Source organism: Marmota marmota, unplaced genomic scaffold (assembly GCF_001458135.2).
Source record: "Marmota marmota marmota unplaced genomic scaffold, marMar, whole genome shotgun sequence".
In the NCBI taxonomy this organism is placed as follows: Eukaryota; Metazoa; Chordata; class Mammalia; order Rodentia; family Sciuridae; genus Marmota; species Marmota marmota.
Window position 1 is genome coordinate 18,942,015 of NW_026000108.1, and position 20,805 is coordinate 18,962,819.

A 20,805-nucleotide genomic window follows, 5' to 3' on the forward strand; every position below is an offset into this window, starting at 1 on the left:
CTGCTCAACACAAGTGATCCTTGGCAAAATGATAATACAGATTTCTTTGTAAAGACAACTTAGTTTTTTAAAGTTGAAATAGGATTCATATCATGTTCTCCATTTTTAAGTGGGTTTTGTGTGTATTCACTGTATGTGGAATCATTATCACTCTCTACTTCCAGAATATTTCCATCACACTGGAAATAAACCCTGTCTTCACTTACCTTGGTAACCACTTTTGTCTCCATGGCTTGTCCGTTATGGACATTTGGTATGGAATCACTCATTAGTGACCTTTGTGTCTGACTTCTTTCAATACTCATATGTATCTTAGTGCATAACAACCTCATTACTTTTATAGCTGTAAAATATTCCACCCTATGGGTATATCAATTTTTCTAAAAATTCTATATTTGTTTCCTAAGGTTACTATAAATGCATTGTTTTAAAGGTAGAAGTTTGACTACTGGGTTCTTATCATGTCGGTATTAATGGTAGCTGGTATTTTCTAAATTGCGTGTCCCACGCGTCAGGCCTATTCTAACTCATTCCTCATAATGTATAAGATGGAGGCTGTTATCATCTTTGCTTTCCAGATGAGTAAACCGAGATACAAAGAAGTAAAATAAACAAAGTCACAGTTTGTAAATGGCTAAGCCAGGATTCAAACCCAGGTAGTCTGGCTCTAAAAATTAGGTTATCCTCTGGGGATAACTTTACTTTTGAACTTGTATATAAGCCTCTCTTATGTAGTCCATCATCTCTGTCTCGTGATCCCTCTCTCTTTTTCTCCCTTTGCCCTCCCCTCTTGTGCCACAAAGGTTTTCAGATAAATTGAAAACTGTTTCCAGGTTATTTATATATTTAGAATAAGGTATTCATACAAGTTGGAAATCTTTGGTTGGGTCCAGAAATCTAATCATGTGCAGGAACTATTGGTTTTCATTCCTGGGGTCTAGGCCCAGCAGGCCTCAGTCCAGGTGAGAGCCCGAGCCTCACATTGTGTCGTTAGTGCTCTTTCTCTCCTGTTCTTTTTCTGTGTAGACAGTTTTCCTTTGTATGCTGGCACTTTGTTGACAATACTGTTAAACGTGTATAGTCTCAGCTTGCCAGTGTGATGGTGGAAAGAAGCCGTTTTTCCCAGGGTCTGCAGCAGCAGAACTCAGGGAGTGCAGTCAGCTTGCCTGGGTCACAGCCATCACTGTGACCGGGTCAGCCCTGGACCAGCCACATAGAGTAGGTTTTCCATAGGTAAGAGGTGCTTGACTGATAGAGGGGAGATTCAATTGCTAGAGAGAAGAAAAAAATAAATAAAACAAACCAGATGTCCATAATCAAATAATTCAGGACAAAATATACAGTTTTCAAGAACACTCTCCTACCTTTGGCACCTTCAGTGAAAAGCATACAGTGTTCTTTCTAATAGTATATAGTTCTTTGAGTTACGTTAAAACTCATGTAATGATTTTGATTTCTGTAAAGGCAAGATTTCTTCAAGAGAGTTGTGATGGATTTGGGCATTATGCTACAGGCCTGTAATCACAGTACTCTGGAGGCCAAGGCAGGAGAATTGCAAGTTCAAGCCCAGCCAGGGCAACTCAGAAAGACAAAGTTTAAAAAATAAGGAAAAAAAAAAAAAGGCTGGAGAGCACCCCAAGGTGCAATTTCTAGTATCCCCCACCTACCACAAAATAGTTGTGGTGGAATGATTTATGCAGAAAGAAACTAAGAAAATGCCTGACATGTGTCAAACCCTGGGTTCAATCCCCCATACCATACCTGTCCCCCTCCAAATGTATATATGTGTGTGTTTGTTTATATTTACATATGTAAGTATATAACATATATATGTAAATTTATTCTCTACACACACACAGACAGAGTCAAGGAAATTGTTCAAATTGCAGGACTGTCTGGTTTATATTATCTTAGTTTTTAAAGGAGAACGATCTTTAATTCACCCAAAACATTCTGGATTTGGGTTTTTACATTTTTTTAAGCATATAAACATTTTAAAAAGTAGATTCATGTAGTATTTTTTTCCCACTTGCTATATTTTAGGCATATTTCTTCTTTTTTTTAATATATTTATTTTCTAGTTTTCGGCGGATATAACGTCTTTGTTTGTATGTGGTGCTGAGGGTCGAACCCGGGCTGCACGCATGCCAGGCGAGCGTGCTACCGCTTGAGCCACATCCCCAGCCTGGGCATATTTCTTTATTTTTTAAAAATGCAGATGTATTTCAACACTGACAAAACAGTAGTTTTCAGTATCTCGACAAGGTTGTAGAACCATCATCACTAATTCCAGAATATTTTTATCACCTTTGAAAGAAATGCTCTCCCAGTGATCAGTCTCTTCCCATCCCTCAACCCCTAGCCTTGGGTAGCTGTGGTCTAATTTCTGTCTTTACAGATTTGCCTCTTCTGAGTACTTCATATGAGTAGAATCATACAGTAGATGATTTTTTGAGTTTGGCTTCTTTCACTTAGCATAATATTTTCAAGGTTCATCCATGTATCAGTACTACATTTTTCTTTTATGGGTAAATAATATTCCACTGTATGGATATAGGGAATTTTGTTTACCCGTTGCTGTGGTTAGGGTGTTAAACATATCCAGAGGTCCATATGTTAAAGGCTTAGGCTCCAGGGTGGTGCTAGGGGAAGTTGGAGGAGTGGCCTTGTGGGAGTCCTTGGTCAGGGTTTGCCCTTGGAAGGCAGGTTTTGTGAGACTCCTTGGCAGTTCTCACAGAGGATTGTTATAAAAGCCTGAATTTGCCTTCCCACCCCCGCTTCTGTTTTGATATAGTCAAATTGCTACATTGCTCTGCACATGCAACCACCGTTTCCATCTCTTTTAGGACATGATGTAACTAAGAGATGGCCACCAAATTACTTTCATCCTGCAAAACTATGAGTTAAATAAACCTTTTCTCAGTGTAAAGTTAGCTACCTAGGTATTTCATTGTAGTGACACAAAGCTGACTAATCATCCATTCATTAGTTGATGGATATTTTGGTTGCTTCTACTTTTTGACATAGTAATACTACTATGAACATTTGTATGAGTTTTATATTTGTATAAAATAGACATGTTGTCTGATCTCTTGTGTATTGTATTAGTTTGTAAGAGCTGCCAAAACAAAATACCACAGTCTGTGGCTTCAGCAACAGACATTTGTTCTCTCGCAGTTCTGGATGCTGGGAGTCCATGAGGAAGGTGTCAGCACATTTGGTTTCTCTCAATCTCCTCTCCTTGGCTTGCCTTACCACCGTCTCCTCACGTGGTCTTTAGTGCATACTCATCTCTGGTGTCTTTGTGTCCAAATTTTTTCTAAAGGCCTCATTTAACCTTAATCATCTTTCAAAGGTTCTGTCACCCATAGTCAGGTTTCAAAGTATTGGTGATTAGAACTTAAGAATTTTGAGAAGACACAAACCAGCCCATAACAGGCATACCTAGAGGTAAAATTGCCTGGGGTCATATGGTAACTTAACTCTATTGAACCTTTTTTTGTGTGTGTGATACTCAAGGTTGCACCCATAGATGAAATTTGAAATTTAACTACTGAGCTATACCCATAGCCCTTTTAATTTTATTTTGAGACAGGGTCTTGCTAAGTTGCCCAGGCTGGCCTCAAACTTGGAATCCTCATGTCTCTGGGATTGTAAGTGGGTGCCAATGTGCCAGGCTAGGTTTAACTTCTGCCAAACTGTTTCCCAAGGTGGCCATGCTACATTCTGTTCCCACCAGGATGTATGAGGGTTCTAATTTCTCATGTCCTTGTCAATGCTTACTATTCATCTTTTTGAATTACAGCTCTTTATGGTTTTGATTAGCAATCACTGATGACTGGTGATGTTGAGCGTATCTCCTCATTGCCATTTGTTTACCTGTTGGAGAAATATTTATTCAATTCTACCCATTTTTAAGTGTTTACCTTTTTATTGTTGAATTCAGAGAGTTCGTAATATATTCTGGATATTAGACCTTTATCAGATTTACGATTTGCAGGTATGTTCTTCCTTTTTTGTGGGTTGTCTTTTCACTTTGGTGAAGTCCAGATTTCCTCCTTGTGTTTTAGGTGTCATGTGTAAGACATGATTCCTAAATCCAGCCATAATATTTATATCTATGTTTAATCCTAAGGGTTTTACAATTTTTGCTCTTATGTTTAGGTCTTAGATCTGTTTTTAGCCAGTTTTTATTCGTGTTTTGAGGTAGGAGTTCATCTTCTTTCTTTTGCATGTGACTCCTCATTGTTCTTTTCCCATTGAATTGTTGTGACACCCTACTAAAAAACTAAGTGACCAGGCTGAGGAGTGTAGCTCAGTGGTAGAACACTTGCCTGGTATGTGCAAGACTGTGGGTTCAATCCCCAGCACCACAAACAGAAAATAACTGAATGAATGAATGAATAAAATGACCTACATATCTTAAGCAAAACTAATGATCATAAGTATATGGATTTATTTTTGGACTCTATTCCACTAATCTGTTTCTATTTTTATGCCAGTCCGACATAGTTTTTATTTATATATTTTGCTTTATAGTAGATTTTGAAATTGGAAAATGTGAGTCTTTCAACTTTGTTTTTTTCAAGGTAGTTTTAATTATTCTGGGTTTTTTGCATTTCCATGTGGATTTTAGGATCAGCCTGTCAATATCTACAATTTTTTTTTTTTTTTTTTGTGGTACTAGGGATTGAAGCCAGGGGTGCTCAACCATTGAGCTATGGCCCCAACCCTTTTTATATTTTATTTTGAAAAGGGGGCTGGAGATATAGCTCAGTTGGTAGAGTGCTTGACTTGCATGCACAAGGCCCTGGGTTTGATCCCCAGCACCACACACACACACACACACACAAAATGAATAAAACCAGGGTCTTGCTAAGCTTTGCAGAGGCTGGCCTCAAACTTGTGATCCTTCTATCTTAGCCTCCCAAGTTAACTGGAATTACAAGCAAGTGCTACTGTGGCCACCCTACTGAGATTTTTTTGCATGTGGTTTAAGATTAATTTGGAGATTATTGCCATTTTAATATTGTCTTCCAGCTAGGCGTGGTGGCACATGCCTTTAATTCCAGTGACGTAGGAGTCTGAGGCAGGAGAATTGCAAGTTAGTGGCCAGCCTGGGCAACTTTGTGTTTCAAAATAAAAAAAAAAGGCTTGGTGGAAGGGAGGGGATGTGGTTCTGTGGTAGAGTATTATCAGGTTCAATTCCCTGTACTGCACCCCTCAAAAAAAAAAAAAAAAGAAAGAAAGAAAGAAAAAGGTCTTTTAGTCCTTGAACATGAGATATTCCCACTTACTAGGTCTTTTATAATATCTGGGGGCATGGAGTGTACCCCGTGTGTGGTCTGTGTTTACAGTATGATGGAGCTGTGGTTGGTTCAGATTTCTCTCAAAGACCACACACAGTTAAATCAGGAAAAGAATCTGGTGAGTATGAGTGGCAATGAATAATCACTTTGGATACTTTGGTTCTGGTTTCTCGTTGCCTGATGTAAGGTCTGTCCCAGGCTGCAGGACTGCCTCAATTCCAGCCTTCTCCATGTGGACTATAAATAGCCTTTTCAGGGGTTGTTAGATAAGAAGTTAACATTTGCTAAGATGGATTTCTATGTGCTCTAATTTTAGCATGAAAGATGTGAAACTCTATTTGGCAAACTATTATCCAAATAAAGTTATATCAAAAAACGAATTTCTTAGGTTCATTTTATGAACTAATTTTAGTCAGCTCTTGATTACATTTCCTGTGGGTAGAGCATGTTTCACACTTGGTAACTGACTCTCATTTAAAGAGAATGAATGGCCAAATTAAATGAATGTCCTTTTGAGCTGTTTCAAGTGCATGCTTTTCTGATTGGTTTTGTTTGCTTTATTCAGTGGAGAGAGTAATTCTTTGTGACCAATTTCATTTTAAGAGGGCAATGTTGAGTGATTTTTTTTTATAATTTAAAATATGAATAATTATGCTCCCTCATTTGTGCTTGATGGAAACTGAGAACTGAAGTCTCTTGGCTTTTTTTTTTTTCCTCTTTCTGGCTCTGCACACTGCTGCCCAGAATGTTTTGGACAGGTGTGCTGTACTGAATTTTAGGCAAATCAAATTTTCTCTTTTAATTTTCAAAAACAACTCTTGTATCTCTGTCAAGAAATGAAAAAAATGAGATTAAATTAGAAGGGGATTGTATTTTCCTTTGCTCTTACTCCCAAGGCAGTGTAAGAAACAAGAACATCCTTGAATAATAGTTGACCCATAGCTGTGCTAGTATTGAAGTACTTTTTAAAAAAATCGGTATTTAAAATTTAGTTAAATAGGAAGATATATTTGTTTACTGGTGATTATTAACATTGCTTTACATATTCTGGAATGTTTATTAGGTTACACTATGTGGTTTAAATATTTTTCAGTTATCCAAGCCTTTTGTTTATTCAGTGCAAATTAATGTTTTATGAAATTAGCAGATGTGCTTACAGTATCATAAATGACATTACAGTATATTTTACAGAGAATAGTGAACAGCTGTTACTCTATCTCTGCAAATTAGGAAGAAAAAAAGTTTAGGTTATATTTTGTTGAACATAAACATAATTCTCTAACACAAGATACATTAAGACATAAATCTTCATGGCTGATATTTACTAAAAAAAATACTATTTAGCATTTTAGTATATGCTATGTAGCCAGTATGAAACACTTTACACACATTATCTCATTTATTCTGTGAAGTCCTCTGAGGTAAAAACTTATTTTCCCCATGTTTCAGATGAAGAAGCTGGAGCTCACAGAGGTTCACTAACTCTTGTGGTTGCCCAGTGTGTAAGGGAACTGCTCAGAGATTGAAACCAGGGGTCTGACTGTAGAACCTGTGCTCTTGACCTCAGTGGAACAGGAAGGGGATAAGCCTGGGCTGTCTGTCCTAAGTGTTCATGGTGGACACTCAGTTGGTAATGGGCGGGGCAGGTGACTGAGAGTAACCATACAAGCAGAGAAATGCCACTCTCATGGTTTGGAAGGAAGTCAAATGAAAAAGAATGTGGCTCTGATTTTTTCATTCTTTCCAATGGTTTATGAATTCCCAGGGAAGATGGTGTGATTCATCTATGAATTACTTAAAACAGACAACATTCAAAATTCTTTTATGATAACAAAGTTTTCTATATTGTATGAAAAACTTGGAAATCAGCACAAAAGACCATAAGACCTATCTGCATAAATGGGGAAAACAATACAGATATAACTAAGAGATATAGAAAACTCAGCTTTGTAAGTAATCAGATAAGTGCAAATTTAAACCATAATTGGTAAGAGTTTAAGCCCGGTAAATTAGCAAAAATTTATAAAATGTTAATCCCCAAAGCTGTTATTCTCATTCATTGATGATGGCATTTTAAAGTAGTACATTAGAAAAATAAAATAGTTCATTCAGTAAATAAATGTCCCTCTTTTCTGGTACTAATTCAATAAACATGAATGCCCATACTTCTTTTTCTCTGATATTGAGAAGCATATTTTATTAAACTAATCTGCATTAACAAGAAAAACTGCATTATTTCTTTTTTTTTATTAACCACAGAAGAAAATAATTAACAGCTGGAACACAGAAATGTTGATTTAGTGTTTTCCTTAAAATTATTAACCATGAGAGATAAATTTTAATTGCCAACCAACTGAAAGTTTAAATTGTATTATAATCTGTCAGTAATCCAGTTGCTTATATATAGTCTCCTGGTCCACAGGAACATGTGTGTTTCATGTATGAGGAGTCTATACTTTTGTCACTGGTTTATTAAACTTGGGAAAATAATTTCTGTTCATTATTCATTGTTAAGAGTCCCTGAAACTTTTAGAAAGTGTTATTTATTTCAACAAACTAAAAATCATGAAGTTCATTTTATGAAAGCGATTTGTAGTTTAAAAGTGTAGTTTGGGTGGAATTGCAAGTTGGTGCAACCAATATGGAAAACAGTATGGAGATTCCTTGGAAAACTTGGAATGGAACCACCATTTGACCCAGCTATCCCATTCCTCAGTTTATACCCAAAGGACTTAAAAACGTCATACTATAGTGATGCAGCCACAGCAATGTTTATAGCAGCTCAGTTCACAGTAGCTAAACTGTGGAACCAATCTAGATGCCCTTCAGTAGATGAATGGATAAAGAAGCTGTGGTATTATACACAATGGAATATTACTTGGCATTAAAAGAGAATAAAATCATGGCATTTGCAGGTAAATGGATGGAAACGGAGTATATTATGCTAAATAAGCCAATCCCAAAAAACCAAAGGCTGAATGTTTTCTCTGATATGTGGATGCTGATCTATAGTGGGGATGGCAGGGAGCATGGGGGGAATGGAGAAAATTTAGATAGGGCAAAGGGGAGTGAGGGGAAGGGAGGGGGAATGTGGGTAGGAAAGGTGGTGGAATGAGATGGACATCATTACCTTCCAAGTACATGTATGAAAACACGATATGTTGTGACTCTACTTTGTATACAACCATGAAAAATTGTGCTCTGTATGTGTACTATGAATTGAAATTCATTCTGCTGTCATATATAACAAATTAGGATAAATAAATTAATTAAATAAAAAATGTAGTTTAGTTGATATTTACTTACTGTGTGGCTGTGGCTGGACAAGTAATTCCAATAATAAATTATTTTACAGGTATTCACAGTTTTATATGGAAGATAGCTTTTGCTATTATAACATGTTTAACCATCATTTCTTTGATGGAAAGGTAAGGATTATTACCCTTATTTCTTGCTTTTCTTATTTCAGAAAAACAAATTCAGGAGTATCTCCTTTGTTATCTTTCTATCAAGGCCCTAGGTTCAATGAAAACAAAAACTATATTATTGGTTGGGATTGAAAAATGAGTCTCCTGATTTAATAAATACAGCACTCTTTTCATTTGAAACAATTTAGCTTTGGGACACATTATTTTTCAGCCACGATAGCCATTAAAATAAAGTATTGAAATAAATAACATTTAGAATTAGATGTGTTTCATTGTTTCCCAGAGTTTATGTGGTTGGTGATAACTGGGATTTGAGAACTGATCAGATGAGTGTGAAGGAGGGTGGGGAGTTTAAAATTGCTTGACCTTGTACCACAAGGGACTCCTCAGCAAGGGCTGTGGCAGTGGGAAAGGGGGGACAAGGAGGGCACTGTGCAGGCATTGCCCCAGTGGAAACAGGACTTGCTGCGAGGACCGAGAGGGAGGAGCTAAAGCTGCCTTATGCACGGCCTGCAGTCATTTCTATCCCATCCTCCAAAACAGAGCAGGGAGGCTTGGAAGGGATGTCTGGAAACGTGGCTGTTGTGGAGCTGGTGGGATATTGCTGTGGGGGAGTCCAGATGGCCATTTTCAAACTGCAGCCAGGAGGACAGGTCATGACAGTGATGGGAAAGTAGGCAGAGTGGTTTAGGGTGTTTCGTTATTTGTTTTTAATACCAAACTATGATTTTCCTTTTTATTTTGAATAATAAATACAAATAAGGGTAAAATTACATTTAAAAAACTGTTGGCTAGAAATTTCACATATTTTCAAAAAGTATCATGTTGTTAGCCTTTTTCTAGGAAACTCTGCAACTTACTATTGAAAATTTATAGAATTACCTTGTAATAAATTTTTGAAATAATGAGTTGGATAAACTGCTATGGCTGAGCCCCACTTTATCTTTGCTCAAAGAATATAGTGGCCCACCTCATCTTTCCTTACTCTGTATTTTAGCAGCAGCCTCCAGCTAGCCCTGCGACTGTAGAGATTGATCTACAGAAGACTGTTCATCAGTCTTTTCCTGCCTATGCAGGAAAAGTTTCTCCATGGAGATTTGCCATCCCTTGGCAAAATAACTGCCTGTCCACCAGCATCTCTGTGGCTCACAGGGGACTCAGGTGCTGTACCTCAGCACTTTTTGGTCCAGTTGCTTAAAAAGCAGGAGTTCCCCTCACAGGGATTTATCATAGCAACCCAGTGTAAAAGATGTTATATGCCTTAATGTAAGGGGGCTTCAAGGCTGCCAAACTAATTAAGATGCCAGGCATGCCCTGTAGTAACTGAGGTGAAGGGAAGAGCCCAGTTGCTGTGGACCTTAGCTTAAGCAACTTCTGTCTCCTAGAGGTAGCCAACACTAGAACTCTCAGAACTCATGAAGGCCATGATTCTTGATTCTTACCTGCAAAAAAAATATTTTTTTATGTTTTCTAATAAGCTAGGAGTTTAGGCATTGCTAGCTTGTGTGTTAGTTAACTGTTTTGTCAGCCTAAGAACTGACAAGAACAATTAGAGGTGGAAGTTTATTTAGAGCTCACAGTTTCAGAGGGCTCCGTCCATAGACTGTCAGCTCCGTTGCTCTGGATCTAACATGACGCAGAACATCATGGCAGAAAGGTATGGAGGAGGAGGCAGCTCAGGACCTTGTCACCAGGAAGTGGAGACTCTCACTCAGTATGGACAATGTATAAACCCAAGGGCATGCGCCCAGGTACCCACCTCCTCCAGCCACACCCCACCTACTTTCAGTCCCCACTCAGTTAATCCCTTCAGGATTGATGTGCTGGTTTGGTTAGGGTTCTTGTAACCCAGTCATTTCCCCTTTAAACCTTGCATCGTCTCACACATGAGCTTTTGTGGGGGTACCTCACATCCAAAATAAAACAGCTTGTTTTATTTTCTTTCCTTCTATTTTTAACTCTAAGGAATTTAGAGGGTTTCAATTTCATCTGTGTCTTATGTCCTTGCTCATGTTAGTGAGGAAGTAAGTGCTGGGCAGTGGCTGAAAATGGCTATCCTTTGACGTGCGTCCTCTGCTTTAGGAGTTCTACCAGGAGGTCATCCTTGTCCCTTGAATCACTTGGATCTTCTTTTGATTTAGTAGTAGAACAATATATATTTTATTAGAACGTACATGTAGTCATTGAAGTTTAAAATGCCATTATACTTTAAAGTCCTGTGCCAATTTACTTCTGTAAACGAGTACTTGAAAAGGGCTTCCAAGTGGACTGGAGATGATATGATAGGTGTAGCTCTTATTAACTGCACCCAGAGCAAAAGATGATAAAAATCCTAGCTAATGTTGGCTTTGCATTTACGGAACACTTACATCATCCTGTTGGGAAGGTGCATTTCCAGCCTGACTTTGTGTTGAGAACTTGTTTGTTTACTTACTGTGCATGTTCAAATAAGCCTGTCATTTACCTGATTCTCAAAAACATTTTTGACTGGTAATTTGTGGCTGTTATTGAACTGAACTCATGGTGGTGGACAAGTCAGATAGGAGAAAAACTTGTCTTATTCTTCTTTGTGTCCCCAGGGTTTAGCACTGTCCCTGCTCCTGTTTGTTGAATTGAATTGAACATTTTAGATAGTTTTCATGGGTAATGAGTTTCTCTCTTTTAGGTTACTAAATTTAGTTTTTTAATTTAACCATTTGAAATGTGTAGTTGTCTGATAGTGATGGTATTTGAATTTGCAATTTAAAAACCTGCTTATCAAGGAACCCAAAGATAAAATCTGAAAGGTGGGCGGGGGGCAGGCTAAGACAGGCTTTGGATGTCACTGAGGGACTTTGCAGTGGCAGGGTGACTTGCTTAAGTTTCCAGGACTAAGAGTGAGACTGAGTCTAATGCATTCTCCTCCAAATAGGATAAAGTGCCTCTCTCCAGTCCTAATTTAGAAATGAATTTTTATTTTATTTGTTGCAGGCTGCCCTTGAAGTATGCAGAGCATTTTTACAGGAAGATAAAGGTGAAGGAGTCATTCTGGTGACAGACCCTCCTTTTGGTGGCTTGGTTGAACCTCTGGCTAATACATTCAAGAAGTTAATTGCTATGTGGAAAGAAGGTCAAAGCCAAGGTGTGTAATTTTTTACTGACTACAAAATAAACAAGTATCTACTTTCTGTCAAATTTTAGCCAAGCTCAGTGAATCAGAGCACTGATAGAAAATGCATGTCTCGGGCTATTCTCTTTTTAAAAACACACTTGCTTGATGATGGGGCAGACTTCATTATCATAGTACACTTTGTATTATCCTAATCATATGTTTTTAAAATGGCTTTTAGGTAAAATACCTTTGGAAGAACATCAGTGGCTTGTCATTTGTTCAATAAATATTTACTGAGTGGCTGTTGTGTGCCAGATACTGTTTAGGTATTAGAAATACATAAGTGAATAAAGTAGACATATGTCTGCCCTACAGGCCTTACATTCCCTGTTCCTAAAGTCTTGCCCAGAGCTCTTGAGAGGCCACCCAATCTCAGGCCCAGATCTCTGAACTTTGTCAAGAGATGTGTGGAAATAGGACATTCAGTAGGCTAGTAGTAGTGGTTATTGAGGACACATAGATTCTTGCCCTAGAGATGGGTTAATGAATGGGGACAATTATTCAGTTTAGAGTGGATTAGGACTTCAAAATGCTTTGAAGTATTATCTAATTAGGTAGTACATTCATATTTTTAAGATACAGCTTCTAGCTTGTGAAATGATAAATGTGAGAAAGTCAGGAGTTGTGTGATCAATCTTCTACATTAATTGTGCTACACAACTATTGTGTTTTGGGGACACAGTACAAGCAAAATCTGAAACACTGTCAGACAACTACGCATTTCAATATTTGCTGTTCCTAAGACCATTAATCAGAGTGGATAAAGTCAGTGTTTTGTTTTAGATATAAAAGAATATTTCCATTAACCTTTGGGAAAGGTTAAGTTATAAATGGCATAGTAGTAAACATTCTCTTTTATGTATGAGAGAGAAATGTGTTGCATGATTGAAATTTCTACCAATACCAAAAGTTTTTCAATTAAAGTTGTTGGTTTTGTTTTTTCTTTAATATTGCTATCTTCTTTTCGTTTTCTTTTTTGTGATCCATTAGATGAGAGTCACAAAGAGCTGCCCATTTTCTGGATTTTCCCTTACTTTTTTGAGTCCCGAATTTGTCAGTTTTTTCCCAGCTTTTGCATGCTGGATTACCAGGTATAGTAAATATTTTGTCTTCTGGAATGGTTGGGGAATGGATATTCTGCTTAAATAAATATCCTGACAAAGACTGTCCATGATTTTAGTAATTTAAAATATTTTGAGCTGTGTCATACATTAAAATTATTGCCATGTATAACTTGTCCTGTGGTTCCTAATGTCTATAATCCCTAGGTGCTTGTTAAAAATACAGATTTTAATAATTTTAGATTATTTCATTAACAGGCTGTGTTATCATTCCATTTTTTTGGACTACAGGTTGCTTCTCTACCTTTAAGGTGCTATAAATAACACTGCTGTAAATAACTTTAATGCATATAATTTTTTCTAGTTTTTATATAACTTCCTTGAAATAGATTTCTAAAACCGAGATTACTTTCTCAAATTTAATAGGCATTTTTTATAGCTATTGAGCCATTCATATTAACAGGTTTCTTTCCAAAAATGCATAGCATAAGCCATTTTAACCTTGACTTTTTGAGCTCTGCTTCAGGCAAAAACCACATCATAATTCCTCTCAAAGCTGCTTACTCTCCTTTTTAGGGCATCCAGTTTTCTGTTTCTTGTCTTATTTTCTGTTTCTAGAGTTGACATTTGTGATACAGAGATAGCTGATGTATCCTGGAGATGTTAACTAAGTAACTCCTTCCAGCTTCCAGTAGCACCTGCTGCCTCTGGCAGTAAGTCACCATCTAGTGCAATGCTTGGCACTTGGTAGGTGCCCCATGTATGTCAGATGGATAATTAAATGGAAAAAAGCATGAACTGTGGATTTGAAGAGATCTGGGTTTTAATCCTGGACCGACTACTTGACTTCTCTCAAGCTCATCGTACCTGTTAAATGAGTACACTGATAACAAATATCTGCTTCAGAGAGGATGCATGAAAAGCCTGAACCCTGTCCTCAACACTTGCAAGTGTAGAGTAGAGGCTGTTGCTGTCAGCAATGTTGTCATTTAGTTAGTCCCATGATGAGGCAAATCTCTTCTTCTGGCCCTGTTTTTACATGACATCTGAGACGTAAATTTAGCTGAGCTGGGTGCGGTGGCACACGCCTATAATCCCAGTGGCTTGGGAGGCTGAGGCAGGAGGATTGAGAGTTCAAACCCAGCTTCAGCAAAAGCAAGGTGCTAAGCAACTGAGTGAGACCCTGTCTCTAAATAAAATACAAAAAAAAAAAAAAAAAATAGAGATACTGAGCTGGGGATACAGCTNGAAATTTTTTTTTTTTTTTTTTTTTTTTTTGTAAAGAGCCAACTTTTGGAAAGACGAGTGAGAATAAAATCTATAAAACCTAAGTTTTTTCATGAATCCTACTAAGAGTAAGAATAGTTCTGCTCATTATGTGTTCATGTTGGAGAAACTGATTTCACTACTGTTTCTTGTTTACTGTTTCTCCCTTTGTGATTTTTGCATTTCTTTTTTATTTTTGAAAATGTCTCTGGACCTATTGTTGTTATTTCATTTCTGAGCCTTTTGCTTTCTTCTTTTGTTACTTTAACTTCATTTTCTGGTACTTTTTTTCTTTAATATTAGCCTTTATCAAATGAAAAATTTGAAAGTCTTCTCTCCTTCTTCACAGATCTTTCTCCATAGATCTTGATTAGGCATGTTTTCTGACATTGCTGAAAATGATTGTAAGCCCTGAAGCCACAGTGCAATAAAAAAACCAAAATCATTAAATCTCTTTTTTAGGAATACTTTTCAGATAAATGGAAGGAATAAATGCTACAAATATTCATAAAATATAAATTATGTAGGCTTGCGATAAAGCACTTGATAAGTGCAGAATAAAATAGTTATCAAAGACCTAGAAAACCAGGAGTTATTATTAAGGACAGATTATAAAGGAAGGATGTAATAATGAAAAGAAATTTTGATTTAAAGTCAGTGTCATTTAGAGGCTATTTAATCTTGGGGGAAGTCACTTGATCTTTCCAGATTCCTGTTTCCCTACCTGTAAAATAAAATGATTGAGCTAAGGATAGTGGCACTACTTCGGAGGCTGAGGCAGGAGAATCACAAGTTTGAGGTCAGCCTCCGCAATTTAGCAAGACTTCGTCTCAAAATAAAAATAAAAAAATAAGAAGAGCTGAGAATGTACCTTACAGTTATAAAGTCTCTGGGTTAAATCCCCAGTACTGGAGTGGAGGGGAGAGGAGTTGTGTCTGGGAAAAAGAAAGATTTAACCAGAAAAGGGATGGTAAATAAGTTTCACTTTTAGTGCTAAATCTGATAAATGGAAGTGACTTTCTGGATTTGTTGAGGCTATCAGCCTCAAGCAGCAGAGTAACATGATTGAATAGTGATGTCTGCCATCTGCTCAGAGTCAGGGAGTGGCGGTGTTCATGTCCTACAGTTACCACTTGTGAATTCGGTGATCTCAGGTCTCTTCCTCATTGAACATTCTCTTTTCTCTTGTTTCTGTTTAACCTGGGACACTTACCTGGAGTGTGGAAGGTACAGCTGTTTGCTTTTGTCAAAGCTACTCTTTTGTGAAGTGAGCCTGCATAGAAAAGTTTCAACATTAGCTTCATGGTCAGAAAAGAAATTCTTTTGACAGAAATTTCTGGGAAATTATTGCACATTAAAAGATGTCAACTAAAACCTTGAAACTCAGTGTATAATAAACATTTATGAAAGGGGGGTAAGAGACACATGGGAATTTTAACTAAGGGCTACCTAAGATATGGGGAATATGACTGATTTACTAGAAGCTGGTGGGTGTGTGGAATGCATTTGGGACCTTTGGTGTCTGTTGAAGTTCAAAGAACAGTCCTCAGGGCGTCGTGGGAGTACTTGTATTCCATCTTTAATCTTTGTACCTGACATAATGCCTGGAGCACAGTAGGTGCAAAACAAATATTTGTTGACCTGAATGTCTTGGTTCTCCGTATAACTAGTTTCACCCTCATATTACAGAGGATATTTGCGTATAGATCAAATTAAAAGCTAGGAATTGCAGAGATTTTGTGCTTTCCCTCATTTCTATACAGTACTTCATCACATTAATCAGTTTCGTGGGAGAAATTTTCTATTTGAAAATGCCTCTCATCATCATTGTGAGTGAAATGTCAGGGATAATGATGGGAAGATGGTGTATCAGCTCTACCACTAGTGATGTGCAATTTGCAAAATTGTGTTTGCTTTACAGCACTTCCACAGGAGGTTTATTTGTGTGGATGAAGCTATGAAATATGGATGTATGTTAGAGGTACATTAATTTGCCCTAGCAGCATGCATTTTACATACCATATGTTTATAGTTAATTAGCACAACAAACCCGCATTTAAAAATAATAATAATCTCAATTAGGTTATGCAAAATCAAGCAATCAGCCACCTTCTTGACACATACATTCTCTGACTCCTTGGGTACCCATAAAGAAATTGTTCTTTTTTTCTCTGTCTTACATCTGCTATCTGTTGCATTGCATAGGATGGCCAAGTACCAGAAACCTTTCCACAGTATTATTTTCCAACATTGGAAAATGTTCTTAAGATTCTCTTAGAATTTTTTTCTTATGACATTCATAAATTTATGTTCAAATGTCTTTATTGAATTTAAATAAGGAACTGTATATTCAAATCCACAGTGGTACATTAGGGAAAAGTTGTGAATTTAAATCATTAAAACGATTTCAAAGTACTTATGGTACTTTTTAAAGGTGATTGTGAAGTAGAATCTATTTTCGTATCTTAGTCTGTAATAGGTAACATGTATTCACAGAATTTTGAAAGATGGAAAGAAACAGAGGTAACCTGGGCTGACTTCCCAATGTAATGATCCTCTCTGCTGAATGCATGACGAGCAGTCATCTAGCTTCACTCGAGTGCTTTCACCAGCGGAGTCCTATAGCCTTACAAGGCAACTCAATTTATTTAATAGCCCTAATCGTTAGAAAATTTTCTCATATTGAGATAAAATATGCTTTCCATTAACTTCTAACCATTGGTCCTAGTTGTATTCTCTGAGGCAGTAAAGGATAAGTCTAATTTCTATTCCATATGACGCCCCTTCAGTTGTAATATAGCTGTCCGTCCTCCCAGTCTTCTCTTTTCGGAATAAACACCCCCAATTTGTTAACTGTAAATCTGATTCATTCCCATTGTTTTCAGTAGAAATGAGCCAGTTTTATCAATGTGTCTCTTAAAGTGTAATGACTGAACGCTGGGCTGCAAATGCCGTCCCACCTGTTACTTCCCTTGTTAGGATACTACACTCTACAGTTAGGCGGGACTGAGGGCTCACAGTGCTGGCAGTCAGCCAGAAACCCCTGGGGGTTTTGCATCATCCCTTGGGGCTCCTCACATCATCCCTTGGGGCTCCTCATTTTCTACCTAGCTTCTTCCACTACTGAAGCTTGTTGACGGGCCTTCCTAAATGTGTTCATCTGTAATTTGATGGGCATTGGCATTAAACTTGCAAGGCCCTAGAGAGAGAGCCTAGGCATCTACCTTCAAAGATCTCCTTTTTCATTGTCAGTTCCTTATATTTTTGTGATTTATTAAATAGCCAATCTGCAGACCAGGTCTCTTGTACATTCTTAAGTGTTCAGAATCAAAACAATTCGTTATACCTTATTTGAAAGTTAGAACACACCTGTATTGGGCCGGGCGCAGTGGCGCACACCTGTAATCCCTGCGGTTTGGGAGGGTGAGACAAGAGAATCTCAAGTTCAAAGCCATCCTCATCAAAGGCTAGGTGCTAAGCAACTCGGACCCTGTCTCTAAATAAAAAATACTAAATAGGGCTGGGGATATGGCTGAAGTGGCCGAGTGCTCCTGAGTTCAGTTCCTAGTACCCCCCCCCAAAAAAAAATACACCTGTATTGGGCTCCTAAAAATGGTATTCTCACAGTCTTCTTGTGAATAATCTAAAGCATTGGTTCTCCAATTTGAGTTTGCTGGGGAGATGTGCTGAAACCGACTACTCAGCTCCACTCCCTAAGTTTCTAATTTGCTAGGTCCTAGGTGGGGTGAGAATTTGCATTTCTAATAAGATCCCAGGAATGCTAATCTTACTGATCCATTTTGAGAATAACTGATCTAAAGAAAGATGGATTGAGGAGCCAAGTGGATTTGTAAACAAGATTGAGAAGTGTGTGGATAATAGACTCGAGGATAGAATAAGCTGAAGAAATCATGCTTGTTAGCTTCAGTTTACCTTTTTTTTTGGTGCTGGGGATTGAACCCAGGGCCTTGTGCATGTAAGGCAAGCACTCTGCCAACTAGCTATATCCCCAGCCCAGTTTCAGTTTACTTTTAAGATAATCTGAAACTGCCAGTTGAGTTAGGGATCTTGCGGGGAGAGGTACATGTTTGAAATAGTCTTTGTGGGGAGAACACCTGTTAGTTGTGGATCCTTCCCTTCATCTCTGCCTTTCTACCTTGTGCCCCCACAGGATTAAGTGTTTACATACATAATCCCACTTAACCTTCACAGTAACCTTAAGGCAGGAACCAAAACCCTCCTTTTACTGATAGAAAATATGTAAACTTTCCTAAGGTCACATAACAGGTAACTGGGAAAGCCACTGTCTGACTCCTGAGTCTGTGCTCTGCCTGAATGCTAGAGGGCCTGTGGTGAGTGGAGGTCACAGTGAGGCCGCCCTGAGACCTGGTGGACTGAAAGCTGACATCTAGCCAACTTCACATGCAAGAACTCAGTCCCCAAAAAGTTAGCATATATCTTTGAAGGCATAGTCTTTTAAGGCCAAAAGCTAAATTCTTCTTTCTAATAAAGTCTATTGTGTTAGGTAAAAGATTAGTATTGTACCTTTAGTATTAGATAACATGAGTTTGTCATGAAAGATTTTACCTTTTTATGATGAAATTGTACTGCCATAGAGGACTCTGTGGGCTGTTAATTATTAAGTAAGAAGCTCTTCCTTTTTTTTTTTTTTGTGGTGCTGGGGATTGAACCCGGGGCCTTGTGCATGCAAGGCAAGCACTCTACCATCTGAGCCATATCCCCAGCCCGTGAACTGTTACTTTTAAGAATTTCTTATTAAGTACCTTGATTTAACCTGCATCTTTGCATTAGCTTGTTTGTTTATTGGACTGAAAAGCTTTGTAAATGTTGATTCATTTGAGTAAATTTTCTTACCTTAATTTTTTTCAAATTTCTAGGTAGATTATGACAATCATGCACTTTATAAACATGGAAAGAAGGGTCGAAAACAGTCTCCTGTGCGTATTTTTACCAACATTCCACCCAACAAAATAATCCTTCCTACTGAAGAAGGGTACAGGTAAGATCACAATAGGACTTTGAAATTCACGTCACTGAAAATATGGTTATGTGTAACTAAAACAGTGAAGTGCTTTCAATATTGAGTCATTTCATTTTTGTGTTGTTGTTGAGTTTGGTCCATAATTTCATATTGAATTGACTTCTGATTACCTCCAATTCCTGGAACAAGTGCTTTGTAAACTTTTATCTACTCTGTGAATCTCAATAAATATATGCAGTTGTTTCATATCTCTTTAGATTTTGCCCTCTGTGTCAACGATATGTTTCTCTTGAGAATCAACACTGTGAGCACTGTGATTCTTGCACATCCAAGGTACAATTTGGTTATATAATGTATTTCTTCTTAATTCTTTTTTTTTTAAATTTTTTAGTTATACATAATACCTTTATTTTGTTTATTTATTTTTATGTGGTGCTGAGGGTCGAACCCAGGGCCTTGCACGTGCTAGGCGAGCGCTCTACTGCTGAGCCACAACCCCAGCCCAAAGCCACAACCCCAGCCTTTAATTCTTAGTCTGTAAAAAGACTCCTTTTTAAATTTTGTTTTTAATTGATACATTGTAATTATACATAGTAGATTGATGTCATATTTGTCCATGCACATAGTTTGCTTATTCTCCTTCCCCAATACCTTCCCTTTCCCTTCTGTCCTCCCTCCCCATTCACTTGTTCTACCAATCTTTCTTCTATTATTATTATTTTATTTAGTACATTGTCATTATACATATAAGTAGAATTCCTTGTGGTATATTTGTACCTAGATATAACATACTTTGGTAGATTTCATTCCTCAATACTTCCCATTCTGTCTCACTGGATTCCCTTCCTCTCTTCTATGGGTCTCCCTTCTATTTTTGTAAGAATATCCCCACCCCTTTATTTCTTTCTCTTCTTTGTATGAGAGAAAACATTTGACCCTTGACTATCTGAATCTGACTTATTTTAGTTGGCATGATGTCTCCGGTTCTATCCATTTACCAACAGATGACATAATGTTATTCTTTGTAACTGAGTAAAACTTCATTTTGTATATATACAACATTTTCTTCATCTATTTGTCTGTTGATGGTACCTAGACACATTCCGTAAGTTGGCTGTTGTAAATTGTGCTGCTGTGAACATTGGTATACATGTTTCACTATTGTATGCTGGTTTTAGTTCTTTTGGATAAATATCAAGGAGTGGGATGGCTGGATCATATGGTGGTTCCATTCCCAGTCTTTTGAGTAATCTCTATACTGCTTTCCAGAGTAGTTGTACTAATTTGCAGTCCGATAAGCAATGTCCTTGAGTGTATATCCCCCCCAATCCTTGCCAGCTAAGTATATTTTAATACAATAGTACTTTATTTCTAGTTATAGAGTACAACCGGCTTTTAAAAGTACTTAATAGCCTTCATCATCGTCAACAGTTACTTGAATTCATTTTCATATGATAGTGTGTAACTGATAAAATTAGGAGTGTTTTAAAATAAGTCACTAAGTGAGTACTAGATTTGTAGTACTAGGTTTGTATGTCTGTTGAGGGAAAAATTATTATGTTTCAAATAAGGCATTGAACTATGGATA

General features: G+C 37.5%; 1 protein-coding gene across 1 annotated transcript in view; it reads left to right on the plus strand.

Moving 5' to 3' along the window:
* The window catches only part of Zcchc4 (zinc finger CCHC-type containing 4), a 48,286-nt gene that overhangs the window by 20,443 nt on the left and 7,038 nt on the right, over nucleotides 1-20,805 (plus strand). The window contains exons 5-9 of the mRNA XM_015481740.2: nucleotides 8,665-8,737; nucleotides 11,708-11,858; nucleotides 12,879-12,979; nucleotides 19,114-19,235; nucleotides 19,475-19,550. Coding sequence (XP_015337226.2) covers nucleotides 8,665-8,737; nucleotides 11,708-11,858; nucleotides 12,879-12,979; nucleotides 19,114-19,235; nucleotides 19,475-19,550 — 523 coding nt within the window. The remainder of the gene's footprint in view (nucleotides 1-8,664; nucleotides 8,738-11,707; nucleotides 11,859-12,878; nucleotides 12,980-19,113; nucleotides 19,236-19,474; nucleotides 19,551-20,805) is intronic.